This window comes from Falco cherrug, chromosome 1 (genome assembly GCF_023634085.1).
Source record: "Falco cherrug isolate bFalChe1 chromosome 1, bFalChe1.pri, whole genome shotgun sequence".
Classification (NCBI taxonomy): Eukaryota; Metazoa; Chordata; class Aves; order Falconiformes; family Falconidae; genus Falco; species Falco cherrug.
The window spans coordinates 97,239,668-97,254,483 of NC_073697.1; the positions used below are offsets into that span (position 1 = coordinate 97,239,668).

Consider the following 14,816-nt stretch of genomic DNA (forward strand, 5'->3'; position numbering starts at 1 on the left):
CTACAACTATGTAAAGTGTTTTGAGGATGAGGAGCTGTATGTGAAAGTTAGACCATAATGTAGTGATAAGCACAACCAGAGTATCAGACTTCCTCACCTCACTCAAATTCTGATACACACCAGCAGCAGCTTTTATTCTGATAGTTCTTACTTTTATCATAAAACCAATGACAATAGTTATTCCAGCAGCTGGAGTAGCTCTGGTTCTGGCTGCAATCAGACCTCTGTGTCTAGCTCTGGCCCCATGGGAAACAGCTTCTGCACTAAAGCAAACAGGTATTTTTTGCCACACCTATATCCAGGAACTATCAACAGTATGTTAACTCTAATTTAGTTAAATAAACATTTATGTGGGCTCTCCAAGCAGCAGCATGCGTGGTTTGAAGCTACAAAGTATTTTGTATGAGCCTATTAGTTTCAGTTTTTCTAGAAACAGGACATTTGAGAAAAAAAAGAAAATTATTATAATATATTTGGTCATTTTATGGCAGTTCTGTGCAAGATTTTCCTGGTCTATCTGTAGAACAGGAGTTCAAATCAAGGCCACTATGTTTTTTGAACAGAAAACCATTTCCTAACTATAAGGCTGGATCGTAAAGACTTAAGAGTCAGATGGTGACGCAATTATTTTTCTGCCCTTTCTGAGAAAGCATGCACACTGTTAAAACCAGCACTAGTTTTGAAAGTGATTTGCATCAAACCTAGTTTATTACAAACACTGTTTGTTTTATGGAGTTTTAACTTATTATGGAAAGGACTTTATGCTTTATGCTTTCTGTATCAAATAATTAAATTTATACTAATTGCTTGTATACTGTTTAGAAGGAGTTACTGAACCTAATGACCTGACTGAAGCTAAGGAGTCTCTTCCTAAAGTGATAAAGTTTGGTGTACTTACTGATGATACTCTTTTGATGCTAAAGAATGCCATCTCACAGGTAAATGCGTTACAGCTTTTATGTATGGAGTCTTGAGTGTTTCTGTAAGTGATTTGCCTGTTTAGTATTCTGCTGATCATATGAACTGTGCATAAGAAGCGTTAATATTTAATGAGTGACCTTCATATGCCAAAATGATGTTTTTGTGAATTGTTATTTGATATTTTGTTTCCCAGTTTTTTGTAAAGGTGTGGAGATGGACATTAATTTATTGCCTGGCCTTATATGAGAAACATTTAAGAGTGTGACACCAGATACCTTTATTTTTGTGCTGACAGATGTTTGTAAAATCATGCTGGAGCTATTCCTCTGTAGACCTTGAGACAGAGAGAGCGATGCTAAAGAGGTGAAATGGGAAGAGATGCACTTAAATTAAATTTTAGAACAACATGCCCAATGCTTAAGTGAATTGCTAGTAAGCTGACTTTTACTGATTTCTTTTTTAATATGAACCATATAATCTACGGTACCTGTTTGAATTATAGGCATTTTCACCAGCTGTCTCCTATAGTCAGCAGCAGATGGAGGAAACTTCCTTTAATTCAGATGATGATAACACAGATTCTGGAAACAGGAATTTACCCAAGACTGACTTTGCAGGAAAGAAAGAACAGCTTGTGGAATACTGTAATATTCAGATGAGGAATGAGATACAAATGAACAGGCAAAAATTCTCAAGTGTTACTCAGCAGACTGTAGGACAAACTGAAGGCAAGTGTTCTGCCTATGCTGGCACTGTGGTGTTTAGTACATGACAGTAGAAAGAGGTTCATCTGGGAATGGCTTTATATAGAATAACAAATACATACAGTTTCTGGGGAAGCTCCAGGCCTGATTGAAGTTTCTCTTTGCTGATAACAGTAGTATTTTTACTGCCCTGAAACATAGCAGGCAGTATGGAGAAATGGGTTGAAATCGATGATAGTCTTTCAAACAGCCTGGAGTAAGAAGAGGAGAGAGGGTAAACGTGCCTCGTTGCTTGCCAGTGTGCAGGAGACTGAGGCCGTAGCAGGGTATAGAAAGTGGCAGACCGCATGAGACTTTCAAGTGTTTCTCAGCATCCCTTCTCTGACAGGGGATACTGTCATGCCATTAAGGAGAGCATGGTGGCCTACAGTAGGGCCTGATAGTCTTCTTCAGCAAAACCCTAATCCTAATAATTCTTAATCAGTAGAGATTGGGTTAAGGCATAAAACCTGAGAACTTTTCACTTATTTGTAGGAATGTGTCTTTCTTGGCACTGTGTTAGCTGTCAAGCAACGGGATGTATTCTGCCGTATTCTCAAACAGGCAGAGCAGGTGGTATGTTACCTGTCCTTAAGTACCTAAGAAGATGGAAGGCACAAGCCATTTCAGTGATGTTACTTCACCAATGCTGATGGAACAAGACAATTAATTCTATATGCTTTTTCTTTTAATAGGAGATATTAAACTGGAGGTGCCAGCTATAAACCTAGAAGGTGAAGTGACTGTTCTTGCCACAGTTCCAGAAGTGGTTGAACCTCTGGAACGTTGTGCAGTGACCTGGCAGAAATTAATATCCACAGCTCTAGAGGAACAACTGAAAAAGGTTCCACAGGTAATGTTTTCTATAATACCAAGCTGCTTTTATTCCTGGAGACATTATTTTCCCGCAGGAATCTCTTTGAATGGTTTGTGCTCATTTTTAATCCATCTTCATGTTTGATTGTTGGAAAGTCATTTACTAATTGATGTAAAGTAGAACAAAAGTAGTGAGGAACGGTGTGACTCTGGGAAATAGAATATAAATAGAATATAAGTAACTTACTGCAGATCCTACCCGCACAGGATGACTGGAAAACTAAGGCACTTCTGTTATCTGCACTTTTCTAAAGAGCTATGAAATATTAAAAGCTGCAGTGATTATTTTTTTTTAAATAGACGACTATTTTTGCTTGAAGAAAGTAATCTCTCTCAAACAAAAATTCAATTGTAAGGTTCTGGTTCTGCAAACACTTACACATATGACTAATACCATTAAATATACTGAGGGATTTCATGTCTACAAAGTTACTTGTGCATAAGCATTTGCCAGCACGAACTCCCCAGCTCCAACTCAGGGATATACTCCCCATGAGCGGTTCCCTTCAGTGCGTGTAAAACTCCCTTGGTTTCAAGGGTCTTCTTCTGTCTGGCAGTTTTGCATGGTTGAACTATATCAGGTTTTTCTCAGCATACAGCGTATTGAAAAGAAGGAACAAATATAGTCCTGTTTATAGGTTTTAACTCTTGCATAATGGTAATTTAGAATTTTTATTTTATTCCACATTACTTGTAGGGTAATGGTCCGCTTGCAGAAATTGACCTCTGGTGTGAAAGGAATGATACTTTAAGTGCTCTTACTGAACAGACAAAGCTTCCAAAAGTGCAAAAAGTCTTGCAAATATTGCAGGAAGCTGAATCTGAGCATATTCAAGATTTGCAGATAGTCTTAAGTGACCTCAGAAAACATCATGTGGAAGCTCTAGATAATGTTAAATATCTTTCAACTCTTGAACGCCATTTGAAGGTATGTATCCTTAAGAAAACTTCATGAAGTTTTAACTGTAGTACCCTGAGTCTGGTTTCTCTGTTGATACAATCACCTCTTGGGTTTCTTTTTTCACTTGTTAGCACCCATAAAGATATATTCTAGCCTTTTTATATTTAATAAAAAAAAAGGCTTGCTTATTTTGTTTGAGATACAGTTCTAATGTTTGAAAGCAGAAGCCCAGAGCTGTGAACAGTTTGGTTTGTAAATCACAGCCTTGGGAGCATTTGACAGCATAGCTGAACTGGGCAAAATAAAGATTTCTGTGCTCCATTTTTGAGGTAACTTCTATCACTGATTACAGTGGATATCTCAATTTTTAAGTTTTATTGAAGGTCATCCAAACATCCAAATGAAGAGTTGAGCCAAAACTAGTCTTGAGACATCTTTTACTGAGAAGAGAATATGAATGAGAAAAGACCTAAAAGGCATTTGGAGCAACAGATGCAGATTTGCACTTCCTTAACCATGTGTGTTACTTGGGCACCAGGGTGTTTCCTTCACTGAGTTATTTAATTAATAATGTCGCAGACTTTCTTAGCTTCAGGAATCTATAGAATAAATATAGGTTTATTTAATATGAATTTGTGTATTTTTCTGACATCTTATTCACAATATTTATAATACATTTAATAGAATTTAACATATGGCACTGGGTTTAATGTTGTCTTGGATACAATTCCTTCGCTGATGAATACCCTGAGATTGATATGGATTCTATCACGGCATTACAACAAGGATGAACGGATGGTACCCCTCATGGAACGAATTGCATGGGAAATTTCAGCAAGAGTGTACAAAGTTGTAGATTTACATGCACTGTTTAAGTAAGTACTGGATTTCTGTACTAGGAACTAGGCTGTATTTATTAAAAGCTTTGCTTGTTTTACATGAAGTGCAGTAGATAACACTTTCATCAAACAGGTTTCAGCATTTTTCACTATTGGAAGTTGTATTAGGTCAAATAAGTCTATTTTGTAATTTCCATAAATTACTGAATCAGCCCTGAGGAAATGGGTGCTTGTCCTCTTTTTTTTCCTTGAAAGGATATAAATCAATAAAACCAACAGAATTACAGTGGTAAAGAAGTGACATAAATACCATCAAAATCAGTCCTGAAATAGTATCTCCTTTCAAAATTAGTCACATTGAAAATTAAGACCTCACAGCTGTAAGTTTTGCCTAGATCTTGTATAATTAATGCTAAACCAGGGTATATTAATCCAGTTGAGATATAATTTTCTATCTATAGTCTTTCTGTTTAGTGTCTTAACTGTTTTGATTTGATTTCTAGAGAAGATAGAGCTGCTGCAAAAAAGAAAACAGCAGAAGCCAAAAGCACTCTTGAACAATGGAAGAAATGTTATTTTGCTGTTTGCGCCCAAATTGAAGCTTCAGGAAGAGAGCAACACTGGGAATTTGACCAGAAACGTTTATTTGAAAAAACAGATTATATGACTTCAGTCTGCCAAGATCTGTATGATATTTTGCAGGTAGTAATATAGGCAATAAATAAAAGGATTGTGTGAACAGCATCTTATTCTGTAGAGGAAAATCTTTTGTATTGAAGTTGTGGAAATGTTTACAGCCTTTAGTTTTGTGATTGGTTTTGTGTTTAAGACCTGAGCAATGTCCTTGATTCCAGCAAAGCTGCACTTATTGCTTGAGATGAGATAACTCTTCTCAAGGTACTGGTTGAAGAAAGGTATTACTGTGTATGTTGCTGTTATGAACATACGGATTTGTAACAACTGTTTCACAGTTGTGCAGTTTTCATGGGTTACTAGCTTAATGACATAATTTTAGGTAAAATAACAATTTAAGTATACTATAATATAAAATGTGACCATATATGAATCTGTACATCAATTGCAGGATAATGTGTGAATGGAGAGATGCTATGTTTAGGCTAATTTAAATCAGGGTAACTAGCAGTATTAGTGGTCCATCAGTGGTCAGATGCTATAGACTGTGTGTGTAAAAACTGTATGTGAAAAGTGGAATAAAAAGAAGTAATAACAGTGTTACCTGTTTTAACAACTGAAGCGTTGGGCTTGTAAAATGATTTGTCGGTTTTTTTTTCCATGAAGCTACTTAGTGTCTTGTATAGCAATATACAAAATGTAAATCACAGCAGGAATTGATGATTCTCTGAGCTTTGTTTTTATATTTATAGGAAATAATATCAGAAAGATGTGTTAAATGGCAGAAAAAAACCCATTAAAAATTAAGCTTTCTGATATGTTCTCCTGAATAGGTCATTGAAGAGTTTTGCAATATATTTGGTCCTGAACTAAAAGCTGTCACAGGGCATCTAAAGCGCATTGATGATCTACTGAGACGAGTAAAGGGACTAACTAGTCCTATGGAAGAACTGACCTTTGACCCTTTTAGCATCAAAAGTGCACATGACTGGAAATTAATTATGGAAGAATTTAGAGAAGAAGTTTCAGTAAGTACCATATACTGTAATTCTCTGCATCCGTTACTTCCTATATACAGATTCCTTCTAGAATATCAAGATTTTAATTTAAAGAAAATGTAAGTTTGCAAAAGAAAAGAATATATGAATAAATACATAAATTAAGATGTGAGGAATGTGACAAGTTTTTCAAGTCAATATTCTGTTTCCAAGTTGGTTTTGTTTATAGTTTCACTATGTCTTGAACGTGGTGAAGCACACTTTTTGTTCATTGGCAGAATCGCTACAGCATGAACAGAGGCTGCATATGACCTCCCTGTCCTATTGTGCTGACATGTCTCAGTCATGTCCTACGAAGAAGTAAAACTTCCTTTTCTGGATCCATTCGGTTCTTCATCCCTCAGCTAAGAATAGCCACAAAGTACAAATTTTTACAGTGTTTTTTGTGATTTATGTAGCTGTCCAGAAGATGCATTAATTAACATTAATTTCCTGCAGTTTATTGGAAAACCATCAGTTTGTTAGTCATTTGTAAGACTAAAAATATGCTTGATCACTGTTATAAAAAAGCATTTTAATTTTGCCTTCCTTTCTTGGTTTTGTAAGATGAATCTCTGAAGTGATAGGATTTCATGGCCTTCTTCCTTTAGGTTATTGAAGAAGAGACCAAAAACTTTATTGATGAGTCTTTCAAGACCCTTCGGTCAGCAGAAGCTGCATTCAACATGCTGTTAAACTTCAAAAATATCTGCACTCGTAAAACCGTTCATAAGCAGTTGATGATGAAGTTCAATGATGTTTTGGACCAATACTGTAAAGAGGTATTTAAGGATTTCTTATGTAGCACATGAAGCTCTTCACCTTGCGAAAATCATAAATCTGTGTATATGTCTAAACACCTGTATAGTGTCATGTACTATCTGAAAGAGTGAGAAGTTTTACAAAATTAGCACAATAATTGCTCTTACTTTTTTTTGAGCCAGTTGAAGAAATATTATGGGTAATTTGCTGAAATGGATGTGCATATCTGTATATGTGCAGCACTGTAGGGGAACCAAAAGGTGTTTGCATGTACTCTGAAGGCAACAAGGCTTATGGCTATTCTTTACCTTGTGAACAGCAGTTCAACAGTGGTCCTACCTGAGAAAATACATCTTTCGTACCCTACAGCTTTCTTGTGATGGACAACAAGTTTGTGGTATGACCAGAAGGTGTCAGAGAGAAACTGTGAAGGCAGAAATAATTTCTGCCATGTAGAAGCCTGTATGTTGGAAAGCTTTTTACATCATAGTATTTTTCTTGGTATTTCAAAGAACACTGAGTTTAACAATAAAATGTAATCTTACAGAAAACACTACCACAGTAGCAGTGCCACAAGATACAGAAAAGACATCCTCTGTAATGTGGTAATACAAGCAAGAGATGCATGGGAAAAAAAAAAGAATAATTGTTTTTGTCCTGCTGGTGGAATTAGTTTCAGAGCTTGTGCTGTGTACCAGGTTTGATACTGATCATGGTCAAGCACATGGAGAAATGATTCTTTGCAATATTTTATTTTCTTCTAGGTTGAAAGCATTAAGCAAATCTTTCTTCTGAACCTCAAGGATCCGCCTTTGTATAAGAATTATCCTCCAATGGCTGGAGCAATATACTGGTCCCGATTCCTTTTCCATCGGATCAAACGCCCTATAATTCGATTTCAAGAAGTAGAGGAGTTGCTTGCTAGTGAACATGGAAATGAAGTATGTTGGTTCTTTTGATATTTAATAAAGGAAGAAATACCTTCTTCGTACCCTTCTTCTACAGGTGTAAAAGTGCTCTTATGTAGGTGAAGTTCCAAGAATGTCTTTGCACACAGCAAGCCATTAGACATGAAAAGCTGATTTGGACCTTCCTGCTGTTTCCCAGAGAGACAGTGATAGAGTCAATGACAGAATTCAGGAGCCTAAATTCTTCACTGCCTGCATTAATTACAAGACATCACTTGTCCTCTTATCTAGCAAAAAATAGAAACCATATTGAGAACAGGTTAGTTGAACATTTCTCATGGTCTTTGAAATGAGTTATACAGAGTTTTCTTTTCTAGGTAAAACAAATGTATCTTCAAGTGGCCAAGAGGATGAAAGAATATGAAGATGAAAAATACAATCAGTGGAGACATGAGACAGAACAGATACTCCCACTGTTACTGAAAAATACACCGCTGACTGTCATCACTAGTGGATCTGCATCCCATGTTAATACAGAGACACTTGAGCAGGTGAGATACAGGAAGACAGTATACCAGATTTCTCTGTGGGGAAGAACTGAAACTTATGTGATGGTCAGTGAGATTTTTCTAAGAATGATATTTTAAGCACAGTTTTTGAAAGGAAGATTTCAAAAGTTCTGAGCTCAGAATTGTTTTTGTTCCTTTATAAGATATAGATGCTGAATGACCTGGCAAATGGATGAATGTTTTTTTTCTATGTGTTCTTCTGTGCCGTAATTCCTTTTAATTTTTGGATTTTGGTGCAACATCTTTGGGACATTACAACAAAACTTGGGACTGAAGTTAGGTGGAGGTGGGTTCCCAGCAGAGATCATGCAGACTCCTGTTCTAACTAAACTTTTGTCTGACTATGAACTTCCACTGGGATTTCTGTTGTGACTGATTGCAGCAGTATGTGAACAGAGGTGATTTCACTTGTTTCTTGTAATCAGCTTTCACTGAAGAGGTAGTTGTGTGTAATTTCTGAAATTAGAATGCTGAGGCTGCCTCAGTCTCTGGAAGTCAGCCATTCTGACTTTTACTGCCTTATCAAATGTCTCCAAGAGCTGACTTTTTCCTTGCATTGTAACAGTATGGTGTTCCTCTCCTTTCTGCTGCTCTTTCTTGTGTTGTAGAGCTCTGTAACAGAGGAGCCTGTCACTGCAAAGAAGAGTGTCCGCTTCATAGTGAATTTTTCTCCCATGCTTCAGGAGGTTATACTTGAAACAAAGTACATGGAACTACTAGGGTTTCCAGTCCCAGAAACAGCGAGATATGTGGCGTTACAGGAAGACAGATATCTTGGGTAAGGCTGTAACAGCGTATCTGCACACATACAGACTTACGGCAGTGTTTCAAGTGATTTCATTCCAAACTAGAATGGGCACTGAGTCATAAAATTCTGGAAATCTGAGAGGTCTTAGTGACATTTTTAAGGGTAAGATTACTAATGGCCATGTTGCACTAATAAGCTTTTCTCTGGCACCGTCTGCATCCTTTACCCTGTAGGACAACGTTATACAAATTAACATCTTATCAAAATCTGAGAGAAAACAAGGACAGTAATTTGTTTGCAATGAATTGTTAATGCCATTTAGATTTCAGCTCACATTTAAACTCACTGCTGCTTTCTTTTCATACAGCCTTGGATAAGTCACTTTTGCCCACATTATCACAGGCTTTTAGCACATGGGTATGGCAGTAGGAGCCCTAACTGGATTTTAAAGTTCACATGTTGAGTTCACTTATGCGCTTCAAACTGAGGCTGTCTTAAAAACCGAGTTGGGGCAGGAGAGGTTTTTCTAGCTACTATTTGACCTATATGAAATTTTTCTTTTGTTTTCAATAGGAAATTAATTGCATTTATAATCAATATATATTCAGTGGTTATCTTTGCAAATTGTGCTTTATATGGAAGTCTGAATGGAATGATGGAAGCGATCTTCTCTTTGATCTGAGTTCAGCGCTGTATTTCCAAAAAATCATTATTTTTATGTTTTGTTGTTGTGTTTCTTACACTCCTTAGGTATAAAAATAGATTGAAAAACATGCTGGATGGCTATCACAAATTAATGGAAACACTGAATGAAGCAGAAGCCAAACTTCTTGATGACCATATTCAAGAACTCTGGAGTGTATTCAGATCAGGGCACAGAAGACTCAACTGGAACTCCTTAAGTAATAGAGATAGTATTTTAAAATGCCTCGCATACTGATTCTCAGTTAAAAAAATCTCTTTAATTCTGCAATCTGTTTTTTATGTCATATGACAGCAATGTATCCCTAAATGATACATCCTATTGCCATGGGTCAGGGTCAGAATAGTAGGTTAGACAAAGTCTGATTCAGGAAGGTATTTCTTTAGTTTGTATTGTATTTTTAACACTGAGTGGAAATGAATAGAGATGCTTAGATAAGAGCTGTAAGGAGCTAGATGAAGGGTTAGGTGAGAAATCATTTAATCCATCTTTCTGCAGAATGTCAGTTCATTCTCAGAGATAAAACACATCTGGATGAGGCAATTTTGATGCATTGGTGAAATATTTGTTAAAAGAAAAATACCCAAATGGTTGTGATTTATTTCAAGGTATTGGTGACTTTATTGTCCGATGCACACAATCCATCAGGAAGTTTGAAACACTTGTCCATCGGATTCATAATATTTCTGAAGACATAAGCAACATACTTCTGTTCATAGAATCAACAAATCTCTTTAAGTTTCCACTTTCAAAAAATGGTGATGAAGTTCCTGGTAAGCCTTCATATTTTCATTTCCAAGCTCTGTGATGCTGTATTTTGTTCTGCCTGCTACTTTGCATTTTTAGTTGCTATGATCAACCCTTTTAATTGTTACCAAAACTAGTTACAGCAGTATTTAAAGGTGTAAGAGAGGAAGCACAATCAGAGCTTCAGTACCCTAAAGCTGACAGTTAGTGTCAATGAGAGAAACATAAAGATGAGCATGCAAGTAGATATTTGACTTGTGTCTACCTTGCTTTTGATCACTTTCCCCCTAGCTTTCCTTTGATTTCCTTATCTTTCTTGTATGCAGTAGTGTAGCCTTAGAGCTGCAATTTGTATGGAGTGTCAGCTCCCTTCTGCGCTATCTGAACGGGTTTTCTTAGATGGAAATTGTGGTGAGGTGATTCTCCCAGGTCTCCTTGGCACTTGAGTGGGTGGGTGGTGGATTCTTTCAGTGCTTTGTAAGTCTTAAAAAGGTTACTTTCACATCTAATGGTTGCTATTAAATAATTAAATCCATACAAAATCAGAGGGCTGAAATATTAATAAATTAAGTGTTAATCAGTGGAGATATTTTTTGTCAAGATCAAGTTAATGTTCACAAATATAGCCCAGCTAATTGTTCCGGTATGGAAGTCTGCTAGGTCTTTTTCAGTTAATAATTTTTTGTATCTTTTGCAGAAGCAAAAAATTTTTTTGAGTATGTTAAGTGTGAAAGAGCAAAAGATGTGGCACACATGGTTAGAAAGTATTCTGCAATTCCACAACTGCTAATAAAAGTGGAAGGACGAGTTGCCAGTACGAACAGTGGCAAATCTCCAAAATTAACTTCCTATTATGCATATTGGGAACAAAGGATTTATCAGGTGTTGACACAGTTAATTGTGAAGTAAGTCAATTGTTTGCTTAATGGATTTTCAGTCTTTCATCTTCAGGTTTTTCTGGGTCTGTTGATCAGTATGTGTACTGGTACTCTGTTTGAACACTTTGATAATTTGCAGTTTGAGACAGATTTGTATTTGTAATGTTTTGTTCCTGTGAAGAATGGAGAAGTGATAACAAGGTACAGGAGAAACCCAAATTCTGAGAAAATGGATATTGTCATGAGAAGAGAGAAATAAGATAGGTTTTCTGCAATGTATAGTTGCATATCCTTGGTTTATTTTTAAAATCATGGTTTTGTTTTCTAAAGAATACAATTTTGAGTTGGTGTCTGGGTGCCAGATGCATCCTTGTAATGCAGGAGTCATCAGTTCAAGAACAAATTTTTGTTGGTTTTTACTTTACCTGTTCTGCAGCTGCTGAGGCCAAGGAGATTCCTGTAGCAAGATATTATAAAGGCTTATATTATAAGCAAGACAATATTACAATGGTGCATTACAGGTTTATAAAAGCTCAGCCATCTCTTCTTCCTGTGATCCATGTTTTTGTAATCTGGTCCGTGCTCAGCTGACTTCATTGTGCTTTCTTGGCTGGACTCTTGCAATGGAGTTGACGGTAGCCTCAGGGTCCTTTTGCACCAGGGTATTCCTTCCCCATTTATTCCTTCCAATAGCTGCTTTTAACTAGTCAAACTTTTGCGTTAAATCAGTATTAGTGGGACAGTTTTGCTCCAATACACATCAGTGTTTCCAGCTGAAATCCATGGTAACTGACTTCAGGCAGATCTGCTTACATATCTAAGCAATACTTGGTGATTACAGTCTCTGTTAAGCATTTCGATGGGGGGGAAGCACCTGATTTTTACAATCTTTGACATACTTTTTTTTCTCTTGCCAGGAATTTGCAGGCTTTTAATGCGGCTGTTCTTGCAAAAGTGCCACTGTTCCAAACAGAAGCTATTTTATCTTTTCATGAGATAATCTTGCAACCTAATGCCAATGAGATTGATGAAATGACTGTTCAATGTATCCGAGACTGTGTGGAGGTCACTGAGGTGACTTTTGATAAGATTTACTTGTTGCCAGAGTTTGCTTGTGATTATAATGAATTAATCTTGCTTTATGTTTAAGCAAGCATAACTGTCAAAGGGAAGATTCATATTGCTTTATCTTGAAATCCAAATACCCAGTACGTTTTTCTAATTTTACAGACTGTCCTAATTTTAAAAACTGATGACAAAGGAAAAAAATATACTGTAAAGCTTCATGCAGTTTTTACTGTGGCAAAACTATTTGTTACTTTTCAGCAGTTTAGCAGTGTAAGGACATGAATTGGTTCTATAAATCAGCATACATCAGAAGGAAAAACTTTTCAGATTGCTTTGTAGATGTTGCTTTCTGATGTATGAATAAGCTGGTGGAGTAAGGATTGGGAGTAGCCTTCTCTATATTATGGCTCTTCTCAAAACCGGGAAAAAGCCAGTTGAGAAAATGTTGGGAGAAGGGCATCTAAGAAACATCTAGGACAGTGGGTTTACAGCAGATGAAATATCTAGCTTGCTGGCAAAGGTGTAGCAATATTTGCCTGCATGAATAAGTTCATGTTGAACTGCTTTCCAGAAAAGAACCCAAACATTGTGGCAGTGTTCCTGTCCTGTCCTGATGGAGAAATGATTCCAGGCATCACTGGAAATGAGTTGATTTAGTTTGTGTGCTTCCTGTGTTCAGATTTGTTGTTGTTCTGCTCCACTGCTTCATCCAGCCTGTTTGATCTAATACCTGTTTGTCTGTGTCATGCTATATTGTTGCTCAGCTGAGATTTTAAAAGCAGATTGAGTAACACATGGAAAGGTTTTGTTAGGATGAAACTAACTCTTCTCTCAAGTTTATGGGAAAAGGTAATCACTTTTTTTGCTGTTGAAAACCAATTGGTTTTAGAAATCATTCACACCACTTTCTACATAGTCTCCTAAATAATGGTGAATTTCTTCACTGACAGAGTTGTCAAGCACTGGAACAGGCTGCCCAGGGAAGTGATTGAAATCACCATCCCTGGAGGTATTTAAAAGACATATAGATGTGGCACTTAAGGAAGTGGTTTAGTGGTAGATTTGGCAGTGTTAGGTTTACAGTTAGACTTGATGTTCTCAAAGGTCTTTTCCAACCTAAATGATTCTATGATTCTATGAATGATTTGACTAAAATGACTCTTTGCAAAGTAACTGTTTTTAACCCTTGTCTTGAAAACTCTAGCATTTTGTACGATGGATGCATGGTACATGTATTGAATGCCCTCCTCAGCGTGTCAAGGAAGATGAAGTTATCACTTTCAGCTTTTACAGTGATGTCTCCCAGAACCCTCTGATAATTGAACAGGCTGTTCTCATCACTCAGAATGTCCACAGACTCCTGGCTTCTCTGAGCAAGTATTTGAACCAATGGAAGAGGTACGACCTGCTGTGGAAATTAGACAAAGGCATAGCTTTGGAGAAGTTAGCTGCAGAAAAGCCTACCTGTGTCACCTTTGATGAAGAGTTGCAGTTTTATATGAAGGTAGCTCAAGAAGTGAATGAACAGCCCTTGATTAAAGATGAGCAATGTATCAGGCTTCAGCTCACTCCGTTAGCCTACACAGTGCAGGAGAATGCTAGGGGCTGGGTGATTTCACTTGGAAAGTTGCTTAATGAGTCTGCAAGACAGGAGCTCTTTGGTCTTCAGGAGGAGATTCAGGTAGGTGTTTTCAGTTTGTTTTTGTTATCTTTATCACATAGACTGAAAACAAATCTGCGTATTATTTGCTGGTGTTTTGTGTTTGACTCGTCATTATAATTCTGCCTAATTGCTTTGTCAGTGTTGCTTCTGGAAATTATTTTTACTTCTTATAGAGATTATCACAGAATCTTAAGAGGCCTCCTGACTCCCTGGAAGATCTCAAAATTGTCCTTGGCACAATTGCGGAGATCAAAGGAATGTCCTTCGAGGTGGAACTGAAATACTTGGACATCTGGGAGAGATACCGAACTCTTGCAATGTACAATATTCCAGTAGGTGTATGTCTCATAAAACATTTCAAATTTGAGCTAGATGCCCATATGCCCCACATGTGAATGAATAAATGTTTTCCTTTTAAGCATTTTACAGAATCACAGTATTGTTGAGATTAGAAGGGATGTCTGGAGATTGTCTAGTCCAAACCTCCTTCTCAAAACAGTATCTCCACTTTAAAAAGGACATATTGCATATGTTTAACTCTGATTCAGATCAATTCAATGCTGGTTTTGTGTTTTGTGAATTTATAGTATTCCTTGTAATTATTTTTTGTGAGAGTTGTTGCTTGTTTTGTTGTAGGTAGCTAAAGAAGAACAAGAGATGGCTGATAAGATTAGGGAAAAGTGGGAGACTCTCTTCTTCGAAGCATCAGAAGTTGATCACAACCTTGGTGACATAAAAAGAACATTCAGAAAGGTAATATTTGTAATTAATATTGAAAAAAATTAGAAATGGAAGGAAAACAGTTTAAACACTGTTCTCT

General features: G+C 36.8%; 1 protein-coding gene across 1 annotated transcript in view; it reads left to right on the forward strand.

The window, feature by feature from the left end:
- The window catches only part of DNAH10 (dynein axonemal heavy chain 10), a 57,044-nt gene that overhangs the window by 2,921 nt on the left and 39,307 nt on the right, over positions 1–14,816 (forward strand). Inside the window, exons 4-21 of the mRNA XM_027798827.2 lie at positions 823–938; positions 1,424–1,616; positions 2,360–2,517; positions 3,238–3,468; positions 4,126–4,316; positions 4,784–4,982; positions 5,747–5,941; positions 6,562–6,732; positions 7,477–7,653; positions 7,998–8,171; positions 8,798–8,967; positions 9,688–9,839; positions 10,249–10,413; positions 11,085–11,292; positions 12,183–12,339; positions 13,538–14,014; positions 14,170–14,328; positions 14,633–14,749. Of these exons, the coding sequence (XP_027654628.2) occupies positions 823–938; positions 1,424–1,616; positions 2,360–2,517; positions 3,238–3,468; positions 4,126–4,316; positions 4,784–4,982; positions 5,747–5,941; positions 6,562–6,732; positions 7,477–7,653; positions 7,998–8,171; positions 8,798–8,967; positions 9,688–9,839; positions 10,249–10,413; positions 11,085–11,292; positions 12,183–12,339; positions 13,538–14,014; positions 14,170–14,328; positions 14,633–14,749 (3,410 nt within the window). The remainder of the gene's footprint in view (positions 1–822; positions 939–1,423; positions 1,617–2,359; positions 2,518–3,237; positions 3,469–4,125; positions 4,317–4,783; positions 4,983–5,746; positions 5,942–6,561; positions 6,733–7,476; positions 7,654–7,997; positions 8,172–8,797; positions 8,968–9,687; positions 9,840–10,248; positions 10,414–11,084; positions 11,293–12,182; positions 12,340–13,537; positions 14,015–14,169; positions 14,329–14,632; positions 14,750–14,816) is intronic.